The 23,668-nt window shown below is 46.0% G+C and overlaps 1 protein-coding gene across 1 annotated transcript in view; it reads right to left on the reverse strand.

The window, feature by feature from the left end:
• Positions 1-19,188: 19,188 nt before the first annotated feature.
• Positions 19,189-23,668, reverse strand: part of STK4 (serine/threonine kinase 4) — a 145,129-nt gene continuing 140,649 nt past the window's right edge. Inside the window, exon 11 of the mRNA XM_063959581.1 lies at positions 19,189-21,877. Coding sequence (XP_063815651.1) covers positions 21,719-21,877 — 159 coding nt within the window. The 3' untranslated portion in view covers positions 19,189-21,718. The remainder of the gene's footprint in view (positions 21,878-23,668) is intronic.

Below are 23,668 nucleotides of genomic sequence, written 5' to 3' on the forward strand. Positions count from 1 at the left end.
AGAGGTTAGGGCGCGCTGGGAAACACCCCCTAAGGTGGACAAGGCGCTCACACGCTTATCCAAACAAGTGGCGTTACCCTCTCCTGAGACGGCCGCACTTAAGGATCCATCAGATAGAAAGATGGAAGTTATTCAAAAGAATATATACACACATGCAGGTGTTATACTACGACCAGCTATAGCAACTGCCTGGATGTGCAGTGCTGGAGTAGTTTGGTCAGAATCCCTGATTGAAAATATTGATACCCTAGATAGGGACAATGTTTTACTGTCGTTAGAACAAATAAAGGATGCATTTATCTATATGCGTGATGCACAGAGGGATATTTGCACACTGGCATCTCGGGTGAGTACTATGTCCATTTCAGCCAGAAGAGCCTTATGGACACGACAGTGGACAGGCGATGCGGATTCAAAACGTCACATGGAGGTTTTGCCGTATAAAGGGGAGGAGTTATTTGGAGTTGGTCTATCAGACTTGGTGGCCACGGCTACTGCCGGGAAATCCACTTTTTTACCTCAAGTCACTCCCCAACAGAGAAAGGCACCGACCTTTCAACCGCAGCCTTTTCGCTCCTACAAAAATAAGAGAGCAAAGGGCTTGTCGTACCTGCCACGAGGCAGAGGAAGAGGGAAGAGACACCAACAGGCAGCTCCTTCCCAGGAACAGAAGCCCTCCCCGGCTCCTGCAAAAACCTCAGCATGACGCTGGGGCCTCTCAAGCGGACTCGGGGACAGTGGGGGGCCGTCTCAAAAATTACAGCGCGCAGTGGGCTCACTCGCAGGTAGACCCCTGGATCCTGCAGATAATATCTCAGGGGTACAGGTTGGAATTAGAGACGGATCCTCCTCATCGTTTCCTGAAGTCTGCCTTACCAACCGTCTCTTCCGAAAGGGAGAGGGTGTTGGAAGCCATTCACAAGCTGTACGCTCAGCAGGTGATAGTCAAAGTACCCCTATTACAACAAGGAAAGGGGTATTATTCCACTCTATTTGTGGTACCGAAGCCGGATGGCTCGGTAAGGCCTATTCTAAATCTGAAGTCCTTGAACCTCTACATAAAAAAGTTCAAGTTCAAGATGGAGTCACTCAGAGCAGTGATAGCGAACCTGGAAGAAGGGGACTTTATGGTATCCTTGGACATCAAGGATGCGTATCTACACGTTCCGATTTACCCCGCACACCAGGGGTACCTCAGGTTCATTGTTCAAAACTGTCACTATCAGTTTCAGACGCTGCCGTTCGGATTGTCCACGGCGCCTCGGGTCTTTACCAAGGTAATGGCCGAGATGATGATTCTTCTTCGAAGAAAAGGCGTATTAGTTATCCCATACTTGGACGATCTCCTAATAAGGGCAAGGTCCAGAGAACAGCTGGAGACAGCTTTAGCACTATCTCAAGAGGTGCTAAGACAACACGGGTGGATTCTGAATATTCCAAAATCCCATTTAATCCCGACAACTCGTCTGCTGTTCCTAGGAATGATTCTGGACACGGTTCAGAAAAAGGTTTTCCTTCCAGAGGAAAAAGCCAAGGAGTTATCCGATCTGGTCAGGAACCTCCTAAAACCAGGAAAAGTGTCAGTACATCAATGCACAAGAGTCCTGGGAAAAATGGTGGCTTCTTACGAAGCAATTCCATTCGGCAGATTCCATGCAAGAATATTCCAAAGGGATCTGTTGGACAAATGGTCAGGGTCGCATCTGCAGATGCACCTGCGAATAACCCTGTCACCAAAGACAAGGGTGTCACTTCTGTGGTGGTTGCAGAAGGCTCACCTATTAGAAGGCCGCAGATTCGGCATTCAGGATTGGATCCTGGTGACCACGGACGCCAGCCTGAGAGGCTGGGGAGCAGTCACACAAGGAAGAAACTTCCAGGGAGTATGGACGAGTCTGGAAAAGTCTCTTCACATAAACATTCTGGAACTAAGAGCAATCTACAATGCTCTAAGCCAGGCGGAACTTCTCCTGCAAGGAAAGCCGGTGTTGATTCAGTCGGACAACATCACGGCGGTCGCCCATGTAAACAGGCAGGGCGGCACAAGAAGCAGGAGTGCAATGGCAGAAGCTGCCAAGATTCTTCGCTGGGCGGAGAATCACGTGATAGCACTGTCAGCAGTGTTCATCCCGGGCGTGGACAACTGGGAAGCAGACTTCCTCAGCAGACACGATCTTCATCCGGGAGAGTGGGGTCTACATCCAGAAGTCTTCAACATGTTAATAGACCGTTGGGAAAGACCAATTGTAGACATGATGGCGTCTCGCCTCAACAAGAAACTGGACAAATATTGCGCCAGGTCAAGAGATCCACAGGCAATAGCTGTGGACGCACTGGTAACTCCTTGGGTGTACCAGTCAGTGTATGTGTTTCCTCCTCTGCCGCTCATACCAAAGGTATTGAAGATCATACGGCAAAGAAGAGTAAGAACAATACTAGTGGTTCCGGATTGGCCGAGAAGGACTTGGTATCCGGAACTTCAAGAGATGCTCACGGACGAACCGTGGCCTCTACCTCTGAGAAGGGACCTGCTACAGCAGGGTCCCTGTCTTTTTCAAGACTTACCGCGGCTGCGTTTGACGGCATGGCGGTTGAACGCCAGATCCTAAAAGGGAAAGGCATTCCAGAAGAAGTCATTCCTACCTTGATTAAGGCACGGAAGGAAGTCACCGTGAAACATTATCACCGCATTTGGCGAAAATATGTAGCGTGGTGCGAGGATCGGAGGGTTCCGACGGAGGAATTCCAACTGGGTCGTTTCCTACATTTCCTGCAATCAGGATTATCTATGGGTCTCAAATTGGGATCCATTAAGGTTCAAATTTCGGCCCTGTCAATATTCTTCCAAAAAGAATTGGCCTCTGTCCCTGAGGTCCAGACTTTTGTCAAGGGAGTACTGCATATACAGCCTCCTGTGGTGCCTCCGGTGGCACCGTGGGATCTAAATGTAGTTTTAGATTTCCTCAAATCCCATTGGTTTGAACCATTGAAAAAGGTGGATTTGAAATATCTCACATTGAAAGTGACTATGTTACTAGCCCTGGCCTCTGCCAGGAGAGTATCTGAATTGGCGGCTTTATCTTATAAAAGTCCTTATCTAATCTTCCATTCGGATAGGGCAGAACTGCGGACTCGTCCGCATTTTCTCCCTAAAGTGGTATCAGCATTTCATCTGAACCAACCTATTGTGGTGCCTGCGGCCACTAGCGACTTGGAGGACTCCAAGTTGTTGGACGTTGTCAGAGCCTTAAAAATATACATTGCAAGGACGGCTGGAGTCAGAAAATCTGACTCGCTGTTTATATTGTATGCACCCAACAAGTTGGGCGCACCTGCTTCTAAGCAGTCGATTGCTCGTTGGATTTGTAACACAATTCAACTTGCACATTCTGTGGCAGGCCTGCCACAGCCTAAAACTGTAAAAGCCCACTCCACAAGGAAGGTGGGCTCATCTTGGGCGGCTGCCCGAGGGGTCTCGGCATTACAACTCTGCCGAGCAGCTACGTGGTCGGGGGAGAACACGTTTGTAAAATTTTACAAATTTGATACCCTGGCAAAGGAGGACCTGGAGTTCTCTCATTCGGTGCTGCAGAGTCATCCGCACTCTCCCGCCCGTTTGGGAGCTTTGGTATAATCCCCATGGTCCTTTCAGGAACCCCAGCATCCACTTAGGACGATAGAGAAAATAAGAATTTACTTACCGATAATTCTATTTCTCGGAGTCCGTAGTGGATGCTGGGCGCCCATCCCAAGTGCGGATTATCTGCAATACTTGTACATAGTTATTGTTAACTAATTCGGGTTATTGTTAAGGAGCCATCTTTAAGAGGCCCTTTCTGTTGTCATACTGTTAACTGGGTTTAGATCACAAGTTGTACGGTGTGATTGGTGTGGCTGGTATGAGTCTTACCCGGGATTCAAAATGCCTCCCTTATTGTGTATGCTCGTCCGGGCACAGTACCTAACTGGAGTCTGGAGGAGGGTCATAGGGGGAGGAGCCAGTGCACACCACCTGACCTAGTAAAGCTTTACTTTTTTGTGCCCTGTCTCCTGCGGAGCCGCTATTCCCCATGGTCCTTTCAGGAACCCCAGCATCCACTACGGACTCCGAGAAATAGAATTATCGGTAAGTAAATTCTTATTATAATTTATATTCTTAGTATTAGCGTGGACAATATTGCACTGTGATTAATATTTACCATTCCTGATGACACAGGAACCATGGAAATGCCCAATTAAGGTGTCATATAGCAACCATCAATAACTAACCAGATACTTGCCATCATAGCTAACCTGCAGATAAAGACAAATAAACGCTAGTCGCTAATTGGTTGCATGGGTTCAGTGCACATTTTTAAACTAAAGGTCTGATTCTGACTGTACAGTACTGCAGAGTGGCAGGGATGCGGCTATGTAATACCATACACATAAAATGCACATGCAGCAGGAGATAGACGCCTCCTACACGCATCTGCAAGATCGAGTGCTGCATCTGAGAACGCACACTTGGATCACCGTAGCTACTCGCGATGTTAGCAGACTTTGGTCAGTCTATCATGAAGATTACCCAGCCAGGTCCAGGAAGTCTGCATCCAATGACACAGACCCTGGGCCCGGCGTGCCTACAAAATGGTAGCAACATCCCCCAGTTTTGAAGAATGGTGCTGGTAGTCTGCCCTTGCTCTGTCCCCCAAATGCTGAAGCATGTCACTCATGCTGAGCCTAAGAGGGGGCTGCGAGCGAGATAAGACCCATTCTGCACATGCATAGAAGGTGTCTTATGCCTGCGAAGACCCACAAACATTGGATTTGTACGTAAACCATTGGGCCTTAAATGCAGTGTTAATGATAATAAATGAGCCCTACTGGCCATGCAATGCATGATGGGACAGGTAGTTCTTCGAGTGACAGCACTATACAGAAAACATTGAAGAATGCAAGTTTACATAATATACATGCCTCCCAGTCCTAGATTGCACAAATTAAATAATGTAACCATATTTCTGTACATGGTATTAATATTTTGCAAGAGTGAGGGTGACATATAAAAATAGCACACAGGTAAGTAGTACATAAATGGCTTCAGTGATGTCTCAAACTGGAAATCGATGTAACATTGCATTACTGTTGATATAATATTAAGGTGGTCCAGGTGTCTATGGGTAACTAGCAGAAACGGAAACTGAAAGTGGTAGAATTAAAAAAAAAAAGAAAAGAAGAAAAAAAAAGAGGTAGCTGCTTTCAGTAACTTTTTATGTAGATTTTCAGGTGCTGATTCCGTAACATACCAGCCTGTTTATTGGCTGGCTCAGTTCATTTTCCTCACTGCGTATGTCCATACGCTACTTTGAGTAACTACGGGTGATACAGATTTATATGTTTCTCCATTTGCAGCTGAGTGGCTGCAGCTGTGCATTTGCGTGTAGGCTTAGTGTTCTGCGGATGTGACGTGGGCATATAGGCGAAATTGCAGACTATTCACAGGTGAGTATAGAGATCTGTCTGATTTTAGATGGATCTCTTACACCAGGTATAGGGCTAGCCTGCAGTGAATGCTCACTGGCACTGATAACCGCTACTAAGTGGATCAATAGGGGTGGTATGGCCACATAAATGTGCCAACTCTGAATATATATCCAAAGATCCAAATACATGTCCAATCACAGAATGCCGCCACATCTGCAGCCGACTTCTGTGAGATTAGTAATTAGGTTTTCACTGCCCCTGTAAATGAAAGAACAGATATTTGCAATACCACAAGATCCCATGCATGCTGTAGGTCTCAAGCATGAATGGCTTGTGTGCGTAACATTATCACTTAACTTTTCTTTGAAGTCCCTCAACAAAACTTGCTCTGAAAGAAGTATGTCTTGAAGCTAAAGACTAGGTTTCATGTATTTATGTACATGAAACATACATGAAACATATACTATTCCATGTATAGAAATGTATGACTGCTACAAAAGACATAACATCTCATGTGACCAGATTGTTAGTCTGACTTCATATGTCATTTTATATTTGATTCTTAATTAAATATTCATCTTTTTCCTCATTTGCCTGCAATAGCTTTGCTTTCACCAGCAGACCTCGGCTGGAAGGAGGGAAATCAATTCAGCATGACCTACTGCTGCAGTGATTGGCTGTGCACATTCCTGCTTAATATGGAAGTCCAGTAATGCTAATTTTCCAGCACACCTCTATTCAAACCCACCATCCAGTAGCATGAACTGGACATTGAATTTCCAGCACTATTATATGGACTATTGCAAATTTACAGAGGGGGTTATTCAGGTTTGTTAGCAAATTGATTGACAAGCAGAGGCGTTCACAATTTCTGCGGGGTGCCCGCAGAAAATGCGGGCGCATGCGCAGGACGCGTCCTGCGCATGCATTCTCTTTGTAGTTTTTGCTGTTGGATCACGCATTTCGATCCAACCTGAACTAGGCCCTCAGTCCCCAAGGACAACTAACAGTCCATGTTTTTAAAGATATCCATGGTTCAGCACAGATGGTTAAATCGTATTGACTGAGGTACAGAGGCGTCACCGGGTGTGGTGACACTCGGTGCGCGCCCCTGATCTCCTGCCGCGGAAAAAAGGGGTGTGACCTTGTACTTAGGGGGCGTGGCTTCGTGGGGATCCCGGAATCGTCACTCTGGGGGCGTGCCCAGCATCTCCGGGGATGCTGGGCTTCCCCCAGAGCCAGTCTCCGTCCGCTGTCGGCTCCTCTTCTGTGACAGGAGCCGGGTGCTGTAGGAGACTTTCTCACTGCAGCACCTGGTTCCTGTCAGTGCGGAGGAGCTGACATTTGGTGTCACCCTCCTCCAGGCGTCACACCCGAGTGCGGGCCGCACCCTCCGCACCCGCCTTGTGACGCCACTGCTGAGGTACTAATTAAGTCACCGATAGCCATGCAATATCCTGCAAATATTTAATGATAAATAGGGCCCTACTTGTGAATGTGTATTTCCCAAGCAAAATAAATTGTTAAACACAAGTGTAATCCTAAGCGTAGTGTAAACCTGGCACATATGCTACAGGCAAAGAAGTGCACACATCTAGTGATCGATGAAACTTTCCATATACACATTACCCTGCGATTGGGGCCACAACTGTGTCTCACTCAGCTTCCACATTTACAATAGGCACTTGCACAATCAGGCATATCTACTTACCGCCTCTGCAAAAAAAAATAAGAATTTACTCACCGGTAATTCTATTTCTCGTAGTCCGTAGTGGATGCTGGGAACTCCGTAAGGACCATGGGGAATAGACGGGCTCCGCAGGAGACTGGACACTCTAAAGAAAAGATTAGGTACGATCTGGTGTGCACTGGCTCCTCCCTCTATGCCCCTCCTCCAGACCTCAGTTAGGGAAACTGTGCCCGGAAGAGCTGACATTACAAGGAAAGGAAATTTTGAATCCAGGGTAAGACTCATACCAGCCACACCAATCACACCGTACAACTTGTGATACCTTTACCCAGTTAACAGTATGAACAACAACTGAGCCTCACTCAACGGATGGCTCATAACAATAACCCTTAGTTAAGCAATAACTATATACACGTATTGCAGAAAGTCCGCACTTGGGACGGGCGCCCAGCATCCACTACGGACTACGAGAAATAGACTTACCGGTGAGTAAATTCTTATTTTCTCTGACGTCCTAGTGGAAGCTGGGAACTGCGTAAGGACCATGGGGATTATACCAAAGCTCCCAAACAGGCGGGAGAGTGCGGATGACTCTGCAGCACCGAATGAGCAAACACAAGGTCCTCCTCAGCCAGGGTATCAAACTTGTAGAACTTTGCAAATGTGTTTGAACCCGACCAAGTAGCCGCTCGGCAAAGCTGTAAAGCCGAGACCCCTCGGGCAGCCGCCCAAGAAGAGCCCACCTTCCTTGTGGAATGGGCTTTTACTGATTTTGGATGCGGCAATCCAGCCGCAGAATGAGCCTGCTGAATCGTGCTACAGATCCAGCGAGCAATAGTTTGCTTTGAAGCAGGAGCACCCAGCTTGTTGGGGGCATGCAAGATAAACAGCGAGTCAGTCTTCCTGACTCCAGCCGTTCTGGAAACATATATTTTCAAAGCCCTGACTACGTCCAGCAACTTGGAGTCCTCCAAGTCCCGAGTAGCCGCAGGCACCACAATAGGTTGGTTCAAATTAAACGAGGAAACCACCTTTGGGAGAAATTGGGGACGAGTCCTCAATTCTGCCCTGTCCATACGGAAGATCAGATATGGGCTTTTACATGACAAAGCCGCCAATTCCGACACACGCCTAGCCGATGCTAAGGCCAACAGCATGACCACTTTCCACGTGAGATACTTCAGTTCCACGGTCTTAAGTGGCTCAAACCAGTGGGATTTCAGGAAATCCAACACAACGTTAAGATCCCAGGGTGCCACTGGTGGCACAAAAGGGGGCTGAATATGCAGCACTCCCTTAACAAATGTCTGAACCTCAGGCAGTGAAGCCAGTTCTTTTTGAAAGAAAATGGATAGGGCCGAAATCTGGACCTTTATGGATTCCAATTTTAGGCCCATAGTCACCCCTGACTGTAGGAAGTGCAGGAAACGACCCAGTTGGAATTCCTCTGTAGGGGCCTTCCTGGCCTCACACCAAGCAACATATTTTCGCCATATACGGTGATAATGCTTTGCTGTCACGTCTTTCCCAGCCTTTATCAGCGTAGGAATAACTTCATCCGGAATGCCTTTTTCCGCTAGGATCCGGCGTTCAACCGCCATGCCGTCAAACGCAGCCGCGGTAAGTCTTGGAACAGACAGGGCCCTTGTTGCAGCAGGTCCTGTCTGAGAGGCAGAGGCCATGGGTTCTCTGTGCGCATTTCTTGCAGTTCCGGGTACCAAGTCCTTCTTGGCCAGTCCGGAACAATGAGTATTGTTCTTATTCCTCTCTTTCTTACTATTCTCAGTACTTTTGGTATGAGAGGAAGAGGAGGAAACACATATACCGACTGGTACACCCACGGTGTCACTAGGGCGTCCACAGCTATCGCCTGAGGGTCCCTTGACCTGGCGCAATATCTTTTTAGCTTTTTGTTGAGGCGGGACGCCATCATGTCCACCTGTGGCAGTTCCCATCGGTTTGCAATCAGTTGGAAGACTTCCTGATGAAGTCCCCACTCTCCCGGGTGGAGGTCGTGTCTGCTGAGGAAGTCTACTTCCCAGTTGTCCACTCCCGGAATGAACACTGCTGACAGTACTTGCACGTGATTCTCCGCCCATCGAAGAATCTTTGTGGCTTCCGCCATTGCCATCCTGCTTCTTGTGCCGCCCTGGCGGTTTACATGGGCGACCGCCGTGATGTTGTCTGACTGAATCAGCACTGGCCGGTTTCGAAGCAGGGGCTCTGCTTGACTCAGGGCGTTGTAAATGGCCCTTAATTCCAGTATATTTATGTGTAGAGAAGTCTCCAGACTTGACCACAGCCCTTGAAAGTTTCTTCCCTGAGTGACTGCCCCCCATCCTCGGAGGCTTGCATCCGTGGTCACCAGGACCCAGTCCTGTATGCCGAACCTGCGGCCCTCGAGAAGGTGAGCACTCTGCAGCCACCACAGAAGAGACACCCTGGCCCTTGGGGACAGGGTGATCAGCCGATGCATCTGAAGATGCGATCCGGACCACTTGTCCAACAGATCCCACTGAAAGATCCTCGCATGGAACCTGCCGAAGGGAATGGCTTCGTATGAAGCCACCATCTTTCCCAGGACTCGCGTGCAGTGATGCACCGATACCTGTTTTGGTTTCAGGAGGTCCCTGACCAGAGATGCTAATTCCTGGGCCTTCTCCACCGGGAGAAACACCTTCTTCTGTTCTGTGTCCAGAATCATGCCCAGGAAAAGCAGACGCGTCGTAGGAATCAGCTGCGACTTTGGAACATTCAGAATCCAGCCGTGCTGTTGCAACACTTCCTGAGAGAGTGCTACGCTGATCAACAACTGCTCCCTGGACCTCGCCTTTATGAGGAGATCGTCCAAGTACGGGATAATTATAACTCCCTTCTGCCGAAGGAGTATCATCATTTCGGCAATTACCTTGGTAAATATTCTCGGTGCCGTGGACAGGCCAAACGGCAATGTCTGGAACTGGTAATGACAGTCCTGTACCACAAATCTAAAGTACTCCTGGTGAGGTGGGTAAATGGGGACATGCAAGTAAGCATCTTTGATGTCCAGTGACACCATAAAATTCCCCTCTTCCAGGCTTGCAATAACCGTTCTGAGCGATTCCATTTTGAACTTGAATTTCTTTATATAAGTGTTCAAGGACTTTAAATTCAGAATGGGTCTCACCGAACCGTCCGGTTTCGGTACCACAAACATTGTGGAATAGTAACCCCTTCCCTGTTGAAGGAGGGGGACCCTGACAATCACTTGCTGGAGGTATAGCTTGTGAATTGCCACCAGCACTACCTCCCTTTCCATGGGGGAAGCTGGCAAGGCTGATTTGAGGTAACGGCGGGGGGGAGTCGCTTCGAATTCCAGCTTGTATCCCTGAGATACAATTTGTATAGCCCAGAGATCCACCTGTGGGCGAACCCACTGGCTGCTGAAGTTTCGGAGACGCTCCCCCACCGCACCTGGCTCCGCCTGTGGAGCCCAACGTCATGCGGTGGACTTAGTGGAAGCAGGGGAGGACTTTTGTTCCTGGGAACTGGCTGCATGGTGCAGCTTCTTACCTCTACCCCTGCCTCTGGCAAGAAAGGATGCACCCCTGACCCTCTTGCCTTTTTGGGAACGAAAGGACTGCATTTGATAATACGGTGCTTTCTTAGGCTGTGAGGAAACCTGAGGCAAGAAAGTGGACTTTCCAGCTGTCGCTGTAGACACGAGGTCCGACAGACCGTCACCAAACAATTCCTCACCCTTATAAGGCAAAACCTCCATGTGTTTTTTAGAATCAGCATCTCCTGTCCATTGCCGAGTCCATAAGACCCTCCTGGCAGAAATGGACATAGCATTAATTCTAGAGCCCAGCAGGCAAATGTCCCTCTGAGCATCTCGCATATATAAGACGACGTCTTTGATATGGCCCAGGGTTAGCAAAACAGTATCTCTGTCGAGGGAATCTATGTCGTCTAACAGAGTATCTGTCCACGCTGCTACAGCACTACACATCCAGGCTGAAGCAATAGCAGGTCTCAGTAGAGTACCAGAGTGTGTATACATTGACTTCAGGATAGCTTCCTGCTTTCTATCCGCAGGCTCCTTTAGGGCGGCCGTATCCTGAGACGGCAGGGCCACCTTTTTAGATAAGCGTGTCAGCGCCTTGTCCACCCTAGGGGATGTTTCCCAACGTAACCTGTCCGTTGGCGGGAAAGGGTACGCCATCAGTAACCTCTTAGAAATCACTAATTTCTTATCAGGGGAACTCCACGCTTCTTCACACAATTCATTTAATTCATCAGATGGGGGAAAAGTCACTGGATGCTTTTTCTCCCCAAACATATAAACCCTCTTGGTATTAACAGGGTTAATCTCAGAAATGTGTAATACATCTTTCATTGCAATATTCATGTATCGGATGGCCTTGGTCATTTTAGACTGTAAATGTGCCTCATCATCGTCGACACTGGAGTCGGACTCCGTGTCGACATCTGTGTCAACCATCTGAGATAGAGGGCATTTATGAGCCCCTGACAGCTTCTGAGTCGCCTGGGCAGGCGCGGGCTGAGACCCCGGCTGTCCCAAGGCTGCAGCGTCATCAAACCTTTTATGTAAGGAGTTTACATTGTCATTTAAGACCTTCCACATATCCATCCAATCAGGTGTCGGCCCCGACGGGGGCGATACCAAACTTATCTGCCCTTGCTCCGCCTCCACGTAACCTTCCTCATCAAACATGTCGACACAGCCGTACCGACACACCGCACACACACGGAATGCTCAGACTGAGGACAGGACCCCACAAAGTCCTTTGGGGAGACAGAGAGAGAGTATGCCAGCACACACCACAGCGCTATATAACACAGGGATTTTCACTGCTAATAAGTGATATACCCAATAGCTGCTTTTTTTGTATTCTTTGCGCCTAAATTTATGTGCCCCCCCTCTCTTTTTAACCCGTCTTGTACCTGGATACTGCAGGGGAGAGCCTGGGGAGCTGCTTCCAGCGGAGCTGTGAAGAAAAAATGGCGCTGGTGTGCTGAGGAAGAAGGCCCCGCCCCCTCAGGGCTTCTGTCCCGCTTTCAGTGTAAAATTATGGCGGGGTTTTTTTTACATATATACAGTGCTAGACTGTATATATGTATTTTTATGCCAAAGGTACTTCAATTGCAGCCCAGGGCGCCCCCCCCCCCCCAGCACCCTACAGTGACCGGAGTGTGTAAGTGTGCTGGGAGCAATGGCGCACAGCTGCGGTGCTGTGCGCTACCTTAATGAAGACAGGAGTCTTCAGCCGCCGATTTCGTCGTCTTCTAGCTTCTGTTCTTCTGGCTCTGCAAGGGGGACGGCGGCGAGGCTCCGGGAACGGACGATCGAGGACAGGTGCCTGTGTTCGAACCCTCTGGAGCTAATGGTGTCCAGTAGCCTAAGAAGCACAAGCTAGCTGCAAGCAGGTAGGTTTGCTTCTCTCCCCTTAGTCCCACGTAGCAGTGAGTCTGTTGCCAGCAGAAGCTCACTGAAAATAAAAAGCCTAATAAATACTTTCTTTACTAGTAAGCTCAGGAGAGCCCACTAGGAGCACCCAGCTCTGGCCGGGCACAGATTCTAACTGAGGTCTGGAGGAGGGGCATAGAGGGAGGAGCCAGTGCACACCAGATAGTACCTAATCTTTTCTTTAGAGTGCCCAGTCTCCTGCGGAGCCCGTCTATTCCCCATGGTCCTTATGGAGTTCCCAGCATCCACTAGGACGTCAGAGAAATAAATGTTGTTTCATAATTTATTTTCTCTAAAGTATTCATTAAACGCTTTAATGGTTACATTTAAGTGAAAGAAAATGAATGTGCAAGTGGTGAGCAAAATATTTTTTCAGAGCTATAAAAACACAATTCAGCTGCTGAACTACTAAATGATCGAAATACCTCATCTTAAGCTTACAAAGTAAACCAAGAATACCAAAAGCTCCATTGACAATGTCCATGATGACATCCAGGGTCATTTGAAAATCAAGAAATAGAACAATAAAAACTATAAATAAAAATAGAATTTTAATACCTACCGGTAAATCCTTTTCTCTTAGTCCGTAGAGGATGCTGGGGATGCTTCAAGAACCATGGGGTATAGATGGGATCCGCAGGAGACATGGGCACACTATAAGATTTTGAATTGGTGTGAACTGTCTCCTCCCTCTATGCCCCTCCTCCAGACTCCAGTTATAGGAACTGTGCCCAGGGAGACGGACATTTCGAGGAAAAAGATTTATTTAATTATTTTAAACTAAGGTGAGATACATACCAGCTCACACCACTAACACGCCGAACAACATGGCATTCAACAACAATGCATGCAACGGCATGACCAACAACAGTCACAGATTGACTGAACTCAACGCAACATGAGCGTAACTATAACCAAACTGCAGATACAGGCCGCACTGGGACAGGCGCCCAGCATCCTCTACGGACTAAGAGAAAAGGATTTACCGGTAGGTATTAAAATCCTATTTTTTCATACATCCTAGAGGATGCTGGGGATGCTTCAAGAACCATGGGCTTTATACCAAAGCTCTAGAACGGGCGGGAGAGTGCGGATGACTCTGCAGCACCGATTGACCAAACAAGAGGTCCTCCTCAGCCAGGGTATCAAACTTGTAAAACTTCGCAAAGGTGTTTGAACCCGACCAAGTAGCAGCTCGGCAAAGTTGTAACGCCGAGACTCCCCGGGCAGCCGCCCAGGATGAACCCACCTTCCTCGGAGAATGGGCTTTTACCGATTTCGGCAACGGCAATGCTGCCGTAGAATGAGCCTGCTGAATCGTATTACAAATCCAGTGCGCAATAGTCTGCTTAGAAACAGGAGCCCCAATATTGTTGGGAGCCCACAGGACAAACAGAGCCTCTGTTTTACTAATCTGCGCCATCCTGGCGATATAGATCTTCAAAGCTCTGACCACATCTAGAAACTTTGACTCCGCCAAGGCGTCAGTGGCCACTGGCACCACAATTGGTTGGTTAACATGAAATGATGAAACCACTTTTGGCAGAAATTGTTGACGAGTTCTCAACTCCGCATGGAAAACCAAATATGGGCTTTTGTGAGACAAAGCCGCCAACTCAGACACTCGCCTTGCAGATGCTAAGGCCAACAACATGACCACTTTCCAAGTAAGCAATTTTAACTCAACCTTGCACAAAGGTTCAAACCAATGTGATTGCAAGAATTGCAACACCACATTAAGGTCCTATGGTGCCACTGGGGCACAAAGGGAGGTTGGATGTGCAGCACGCCTTTTACGAAAGTCTGCACTTCTGGAAGGGAGGCCAATTCTTTTTGAAAAAGATTGACAAGGCCGAAATCTGTACTTTAATAGAGCCTAACTTTAGGCCCGCATCCACACCTGCTTGTAGGAAATGGAGCAAACGCCCCAGGTGAAATTCTTCCGTAGGAGCCTTCTTGGATTCACACCAAGACACATATTTTCTCCAAATACGGTGGTAATGCTTTGCCGTTACTTCTTTTCTAGCCTGAAGAAGTGTAGGAATGACTTCACTGGGAATACCCTTTCAGGCTAGGATTTGGCGTTCAACCGCCACGCCGTCAAACACAGCCGCGGTAAGTCCTGATACATGCACGGCCCCTGTTGTAACAGGTCCTCCCGAAGAGGAAGAGGCCAGGGATCTTCTACGAGCAACTCCTGAAGATCTGGATACCAGGCCCTTTTTGGCCAATCCGGAACAATGAGGATCGCCTGAACCCTTGTTCTTCTTATAATTTTTATCACCTTTGGAATGAGAGGAAGTGGAGGCAACACATAGACCGACTGAAACACCCACGGTGTCACTAGGGCGTCCACCGCTATCGCTTGAGGGTCCCTTGACCTGGAACAATATCTCTGAAGTTTCTTGTTGAGGCGGGAAGCCATCATGTCCATTTGAGGAACTCCCCAACGACTTGTCACTTCTGCAAAGACCTCTTGATGAAGACCCCACTCTCCTGGATGGAGATCGTGTCTACTGAGGAAGTCTGCTTCCCAGTTGTCCACTCCTGGAATGAAGACCGCTGACAGAGCGTTGGCATGTTTTTCCGCCTAAGCGAAGAATCTTCGTGGCCTCGGGCAGTGCCGCTCTGCTCTTTGTTCCGCCCTGTTGGTTTATGTACGCCACTGCTGTCACGTTGTCTGACTGAGTCAAGACCGGCAGACCTCGAAGATGTTCTGCTTGCAGTATGCCATTGTAAATGGCTCTTAATTCCAGAATGTTTATGTGTAGACAAGCTTCCCGGCTCGACCACTTTCCCTGAAAGTTTCTTCCCTGTGTGACTGCTCCCCAGCCTCGGAGGCTTGCATCTGTGGTCACCAGGATCCAATCCTGAATCCCGAACCTGCGTCCCTCCAGAAGGTGAGAACTGTGCAGCCACCACAGAAGGGAAATCCTGGTCCTGGGAGATAGAACTATTTTCCGGTGCATGTTCAGGTGAGACCTGGACCACTGGTCCAACAGGTTCCATTGAAACACCCTGGCATGGAAACTGCCATACGGAATGGCCTCGTAGGCCGCCACCATCTTCCCCAGCAACCAAGTGCAGTGAAGAACTGACACCTTTGCCGGTTTCAGAATCTGTTTTACCATGTTCTGCATTTCCAGAGCTTTTTCCACTGGAAGAAAAACTCTCTGCAATTCTGTATCCAGAATCATACCCAGGAACGACAGCCGTGTTGTTGGATCCAACTGTGATTTTGGCAAATTTAGGAGCCAACCGTGTTGTTGCAGAATCGTCAGTGAAAGGGCAACATTCTTCAACAATTGTTCCTTGGACCTCGCCTTTATGAGGAGATCGTCCAAGTACGGAATAATTGTGATTCCCTGCTTGCGCAGGAGAACCATCATTTCCGCCATTACTTTGTTGAAAATCCTCGTGGGCAGTCCGAACGGCAACGTCTGAAATTGGTAATGACAATCCTGCACAGCAAATCTCAGGTAAGCCTGATGTGGAGGATATATGGGGACATGTAAGTAGGCATCTTTTATGTCGACAGACACCATAAAATCTCCCTCCTCCAGACTGGAGATCACTGCTCGTAGAGATTCCATCTTGAACTTGAATTTTTTGAGAAAGAAATTGAGGGATTTAAGTTTAGAATCGGTCTGACTGAGCCATCCAGCTTCTGGCCCACAAACAGGCTTGAATAAAAGCCTTCCCCCTGTTGAGACGGGGAGACTGTGACAATCACTTGATTTTGACACAACTTTAGTATCGCAGCGCTTACTATCTCCCTTTCTGGAAGAGAAGCTGGCAAGGCCGATTTGAAAAATCGGTGAGGGGGCACGTCTTGAAACTAACTTGTACCCTTGGGCTATTATTTCCAATATCCAAGGATCCAGGTCCAAGTGCACCCAGACCTGACTGAAGAGTCGGAGACGTGCCCCCACCGGTGCGGACTCCCGCAGAGGAGCCCCAGCGTCATGCGGTGGATTTGGTAGAAGCCGGATAGGACTTCTGCTCTTGGGAACTTGCCACAGCCTGTGACCTTTTTCCCCTTCCTCTTCCTCTCGCAGCAAGGAAGGAGGACCCTCGGCCATTTTTGAATTTATTGGGCCGAAAGGACTGCATCTGATAGTGGGGCATTTTCTTCTGTTGTGCCGGAACATAAGGTTAAAATGACAACTTACCCGCGGTAGCCGTAGACACCAGGTCAGTGAGGCCGTCGCCAAACAAGACCCTATCGTTAAACGGTAGAGACTCCATCGCCTTCTTAAAGTCAGCCTCAGCATTCCATTGATGAATCCACAACGCTCTTCTCGCTGAGACTGCCATGGCATTGGCCCTTGATCCCAAAAGGCCAATATCCCTCACAGCTTTTTTAAATATGCTGCAGCATCCCTGATGTGACCCAGAGTCAAAAGCACACTATCCCTGTCTAGGGTATCTACCTCAGATGACAAGTTATCTGCCCATCTTTCAATAGCGCTACTCACCCATGCCGCAGCAACGGCAGGCCTGAGTAGCGCCCTCGTAGTGACATAAATGGATTTTAGTGTATTTTCCTGCTTACGATCCGCAGGATCTTTTAGGGCTGCCGTGTCGGGACGGGAGCGCCACCTTTTTGGAAAGACGCGATAAAGCTTTGTCTACCGTGGGGATTGACTCCCACCTTTCCCTATCCCCAGCAGGGAATGGATATGCCACTGGAATTCTTTTGGGAACATGAATCCTTTTGTCAGGATTTTCCCAAGCTTTTTCAAAAAGTGCGTTCAGCTCATGAGAGGGAGGAAACGTTACCTCAGGTTTCTTTCCTTTATACATACAGACCCTAGTATCAGGAACAGCAGGGTCCTCAGTGATATGTAATACTTCTTTTATCGCCGTAATCATGTACTGAATACTCTTAGCCAGTTTCGGATGTAATCTGGCATCACTATAGTCGACACTGGAATCAGAGTCCGTGTCGGTATCTGTATCAGTTATCTGGGTAAATGCACGTTTCTGTGACCCCGAAGGGGTCTGGGCCTGTGACAAGCATCTTCCATGGATTTCCTCCATGACTGGTTCTTAGACTCAGATTTATCAAATCTCTTAGCCAACTTAGTCACATTTGCGTTTAAAACACTCAACATATTCACCCAATCCTCCGTCGGCGGTGCCGACACTGCCCCTCTCACAGAATTGTCTGTCCCCACTCCAGCCTCCTCCTGGGAAGAGCATTCAGCCTCAGACATGTCGACACACACACGTACCGACAGCCACAACCACACTGGGGCTATAGGAGACAGACCCACAATAAAGCCTGCCAGAGAGACACAGAGAGACTTCTGCCCTGCAGTGCCGTGATCTGTGTGGGAGCATGGCGCGCAGCACGGCCACTGCGCGGTACCTCAAACGCCATCTTCTGCCGTCACTAAAGTCTTCTGATCTTCTCATACTCACCCGGCTTCTGTCTTCTGGCTCTGTGAGGGGGGTGACGGCGCGGCTCTGCGAACAAGCAGCTAGGCGTACTAAGTGATCGAACCCTCTGGAGCTAATGGTGTCCAGTAGCCTAAGAAGCAGAGCCCTTGAACTTAGAAGAAGTAGGTCTGCTTCTCTCCCCTCAGTCCCACAATGCAGGGAGCCTGTTGCCAGCAGGTCTCCCTGAAAATAACAAACCTAATAAAAGTATTTTTCTGAGAAACTCTGGAGAGCTCCTCAGTGTGCATCCAGTCTCACTGGGCACATAATCTAACTGGAGTCTGGAGGAGGGGCATAGAGGGAGGAGCCAGTTCACACCCATACAAAGTCTTATAGTGTGCCCATGTCTCCGGCAGATCCCGTCTATACCCCATGGTTCTTGAAGCATCCCCAGCATCCTCTAGGACGTATGAGAAAGTGGGTGTAGTGTGTAGCACATAGTACAGACCTGGACAACCTGTTGTTCTCCTGGTATTGTGAAACTACAAGTCCCAGCATGCTCCACCAGACAGCTGATTGGGTATGCTGGTAATTGTAGTTAGTCAATGAAAGAAACTTATTCATCTGGCTTGACCTAATGTATATAGCATTTTGGACTCCCAAGGCTGGGGTTACTTATACATTTATTATAATCAGGAATTCATTGCATCCTTGTTATTGAAGCTTAGCAGTTTTTGTCACTCTCTGCTGTTACACCCCTGTTTAAGATTATTCGCATCAATACCAGCACTGGCACGTCTTGACTTCAATGTTGTGACAGCAGAGATTGACATTACCTGTTAAGCATATTAGTATTACAAGTTCCTGACTAAAGATAGAATATATTTGGTGGCCACTATCTGAGTTATGGGGCCAAATGTAATAGTGAGAGTTTCAAAAAGTGAGAGATTTGGTAAGGTTTTTCAGTGTTTTTTAAAGCGGCAATCATTTACACTGCAAAACCAGGTTGATCTTGCTGTGTAAATGATTGCCACTTTAAAAAACACTGCAAAACCTTACCAAATCTCTCACTTTTTGAAACTCTCACTCTATTACATTTGGCTTATGAAGTCTGAGTTTGGTGCAACAGATTAAACAGTGTTAGGACCCTAACCAGCACTACACAGAAATAGAATACTTAATGTGCATGGGAGCCATAAGCCTTACAGTTCCTTTATTTGACCTTATAGATTCCTTAAAAAGACATCAGCAGTAAATTATACAGTAGTTGCATACAATAGTTATATAAAGTACTATTATTACTATCTGTCCGCTTCATTTTAGTGGGAGACTTTCCTAGGTATTTGTTGCTTCTTCTCGGTCAATGTACTTTTTTTGTTTTTGAACTATCACAAATCACTTCTTGTTTTATTAAATAACAATTGACTTATATGTTCATAATGAGCTTAATGGATTTGGACTCTATTTTCAGATTTTTTTTATAGGATTCCCATAAAGTATAGAGTGGCTTGGTGCATTAAGAAATGGCAGCTGGCATTGTGGTTTGTTCAATCCATCATATTAAGTTGAGTTGCTTTTGTTTTTAACATAAAACCTATGAGCAAAGGAAAGAGGTCCCATTTTTACCGGAGCAGACCGGCACTGAATGTATTATATTCAGGAATTGCATCTACCCTTATCTTCCTACTATAGTCTCAGTTCTGGAACAAAATGATCAAGTGATAAATATAATTTATGAAGAATATAGACTGAGATAAATGAAATACATTTGTTTTAAATAAATATCTGTAACTGATTTAGCATGAAAGGATGGAAGAACAGCCTTTTTGTATACTGAAAAAGGAGATTAGATAGAGAACAGATGTTTCACTATTGTAATGTAGGCACTGTACATTATTTATAGGCAGATTAATACAAGGTTCAGATCTCATGAAAAGTACTGAATCAAAAATATTCAGCATTTAAGTATGAAATATGGATACACTGTGGACATATCAACCTCTGTATATAGAGGATATTACATTGCAGTATATAGAGGCCATTATATGAGAGCAATGAGGATGTGCATGCTAACAGCGAACAGAATTGAACCCTTTTGCATTGGCAGGATAAATGGAGATACAAACGGTAACTTCAATACAATGCAGATTGTATCTCCACTTTTATTTCAGGGGGAAAAAGAAACAAAATCAGATATATTTGAATCCCTTCTATATTTTGTAAACAAAACCCACAATAAAGATTTGCCACAGTGACAACTTGGAGATAGTTCACAGCTAAAATGGAACCTTGTGGCAGGATGTAATGGAGTCCGAGATCGGCGGACGTGCGGGATACCAGCCAATCTCTGACTTTTTTTTTAAAGGAGCACTGACTTACAAAGCAAAAATATGCCTTGTAAGCGAATGCGCCTCCAGCGATCTCGGACTCCATTATATCCCGCCGTTGGTGTCTCGTATGCAAAAGGCACTAAATAGTATACTTTGCAAAGAGAGAATTTGTAATTTAGAACATTTAGGCATGGCAACCACCCATTTTACTTTATTTTTAAAGTGAACATACTCTTATCAAATTATTATACCCATCACAGTCCTATTTTTAAAGCACAGTACTGAATTGCCAGGGTTGCCTGTAGGAACTGGGGGGTGGCCACTATACAAAGTGTGGGTGTGGTGAGAGAGAAAGTGTCCCTGGTTACGTAGCTTGGGGTGCATATGCTTGGTGATGAAGGATATTTTAGGCTCCTCACAGAGGTACATTAACTAAGTATTACTGAAACCAGAACCCAGAGAAATGAGTCAAGGAACAGACTGAGATATCCCAATGTATGATCAATAAGTGAGTTGTATTGTTGTGATATCTAAGCTGTCATATTTAATGTTTTGATTATGACTCCGTTCTTGTATTAACTTACGGAGACTTACCATGTCTACAAGGAGGCGGTCAATTCAAATTGGCTTGCGCCAACAGAAATCTAGCTCCACGCAGAACGGAGGCATTGGGGGGAATTCAAATGTTTGAAAAGTCGGTTGGGTGTCTGTTTTTTTCCTATTACATAGGAAAAAACAGACTCCCAACTGACTTTTCAAACAATTGAATCTCCCCCATTGTGTCTAATAAACTCACTGTTTGACACACATCAGAGAAAATCTGAAGAACATTATAAAAAATCTATACAATATAGTGACCCCCATTTATCAAGCCTTGGAGAGTGATAAATAGCACGGTGATAAAGTACCAACCAATCAGCTCCTAACTTCAATGTTACAGGCTGTGTTTGAAAAATGACAGGTAGGAGCTGGTTGGCTGGTTATCACCGTGCTATTCATCACTTTCCAAGGCTTGACCCATCGATAACTGCAGCTTGAGGATTCTCCATATTACAGAATAAGTGGATCATTATTAATGTTTTGTTGTTTGTGTGTTTGTCGTTTCATTTTGAATATTTGGAATAGTAAAATACGTTTATTCATTAAATGTTGTTCAAGTCGGAATTTCCCTGTAGCAACAAAAGCGCCTTGCATATTTTCTTGTTTGAAGTAGCAATCTTATGTAGCTTAACTGAATAAACAAAGATTTAGTTTATTCTTATTGGACTCCATACATTCTAATAAGAGGTCTCTGCAAAATATAAAATATTTAACTATATAAAAATACAAAAATGTTTCAAAAAAATAGATTGAAGTCTAATCATGGTGGAAATGCCTTTAAAAGTTTTGCTGTCTGCGTTTCTTTGATTCAATGGCTTCCAGAATGGGCTGCCGCTTTGACTGGTACTTTTGATGAATTTCCTCAATTTCCCGTTCCATCATTGGATCCAGTGCACTTAGTCTCATCCGCAGGTCGGCCACACTCCAGTCTTTTAACTGGGAGGAACAGAAACATCAATTAACACTTGGCAGAAGGGGAAATCCAGGTGACAGACACTGATTTATGAGGTATTACCTCTTTGTTATAATATGACTTTGTGATGGCATACATAGGGGGAGATTCAATTCTTTTCACCCCTTTTCACACCCATTCTGTTTCTGTCCTCAGGGGCGTGGTATCATTATTTCAGCTTGCTAACTCCGGAGTATGGAGGCACCCAACCCTTTACACAACTAAACCTGATCACTATGGGCGCAATATGCGCAATAACGGAGATCATTTTAGAAGGAAATTGGGAAATATGTCATTTGAATCTCACCCATAATGTTTTGGGGTGATATTATTATTGTTTGCAGCAGCTGATTTGAGATGCACGCTGCTGCAACCACTTTACTATCTTTTGCTGTAATTGCATCTACAGCTATATAATTAATATACTTCCTAGTGAAGTGGGCAGAATGGGGGAGATAAATACCTTGTATATCCGGTCCATCAGAGGAGGCGGAGCCTAATGATGCAATTCTGTTGTAATTGCATCATTATAGTCCCGTCCCCTATGCAAACAGTGTTATTTTACTGCAAGGGGGTGGAGCCTAATGAGCAATTTGTCCAGACTTGGCCCTCATCACTGCTCACCTTCTACTCCTCTCCAGGTTTCTCCCGGAGAGGAAAATTTGGTAAAAGCCTATGCATTGATGAAAATAAATATTCCATAATAACAATGACATCATCAGGAACTTCCAAGAAAGCCTACAGGGGAGATCTGTCTCAAATCACTTGAAGAGCCAGAAATGGCCTCACATATCTGCTATTAGATCCAGGTTACACTGAACCTACAAATTCATACCCCTGAATATAGACAATACAGTCTACCGTACATACATACTTTACACACCTGGGGGTACATTTAATATTTACCCCCATTTAATAAAAAAGACAGGTGTAGGTGTTGCTCGAAGCAACCAATCAGATTCTCTCCATGATTTTCTAGAATGCAACAGAGAATGATAGCTAGAATCCGATATAACACAACCACTAAGCTGTATTAAATCTATGCCCTGGCATGAAAAAATTGCGGACAGCAGGATGTAATTATAAAACAAAGGTCAATGAAAAGGAGGTGAGTTTACAACTCCCCCCCCCCCCCCCAAAAAAAAAAAAAAAAAACCCGTCTTAGTTGGCATAAGTAGGAGCTGTCATGATTAAAATTCTATAATAGAAAAAGTGTGTGTTTATATGGAGAGTGGCCTCAGGAATGTAATTCCATATCAATAGCCTTTTTCTTCATTGGTGCAACTGAACTGCAGGTATCAAGAGAAGGAGAAATTAATTAGCAAAATCATGGGTATCAGCATTGAAGAACTACACAGCATTTTGCCAATGTAAATAGCTTGTGTTGTCCAAATGTGGACAACTTATTTAATTTAAAAAATATATATATAATCTAAATTAGTGTAATAAAAACTATGCAGAACAAATGTATAGTCATTTTTATGGGCTCACCTAAACATAAAACTACAGTATGTGGTTTCCTAATGTATTAAACAGCACCCCTCAGATACACACAATGGTGTTTATCTAGGATTACAGTGAATGAAAAACAAGAGCTGCAAAGCATGGGGTGCAAATCATATTTTATTTATTTTTGGCATGTAGGCAAAATACTTAATACTTTTGTATGTACCCAACAAATATTGTACAGTATTGTGTTTACACTGATATTTAGAATGGAGCTATCACACCCCCCTTTCCAATCCTAAATTTCTTGTCACATTTTATATCTGCCC

The sequence above is a fragment of the Pseudophryne corroboree genome, chromosome 3 (assembly GCF_028390025.1).
Source record: "Pseudophryne corroboree isolate aPseCor3 chromosome 3, aPseCor3.hap2, whole genome shotgun sequence".
In the NCBI taxonomy this organism is placed as follows: Eukaryota; Metazoa; Chordata; class Amphibia; order Anura; family Myobatrachidae; genus Pseudophryne; species Pseudophryne corroboree.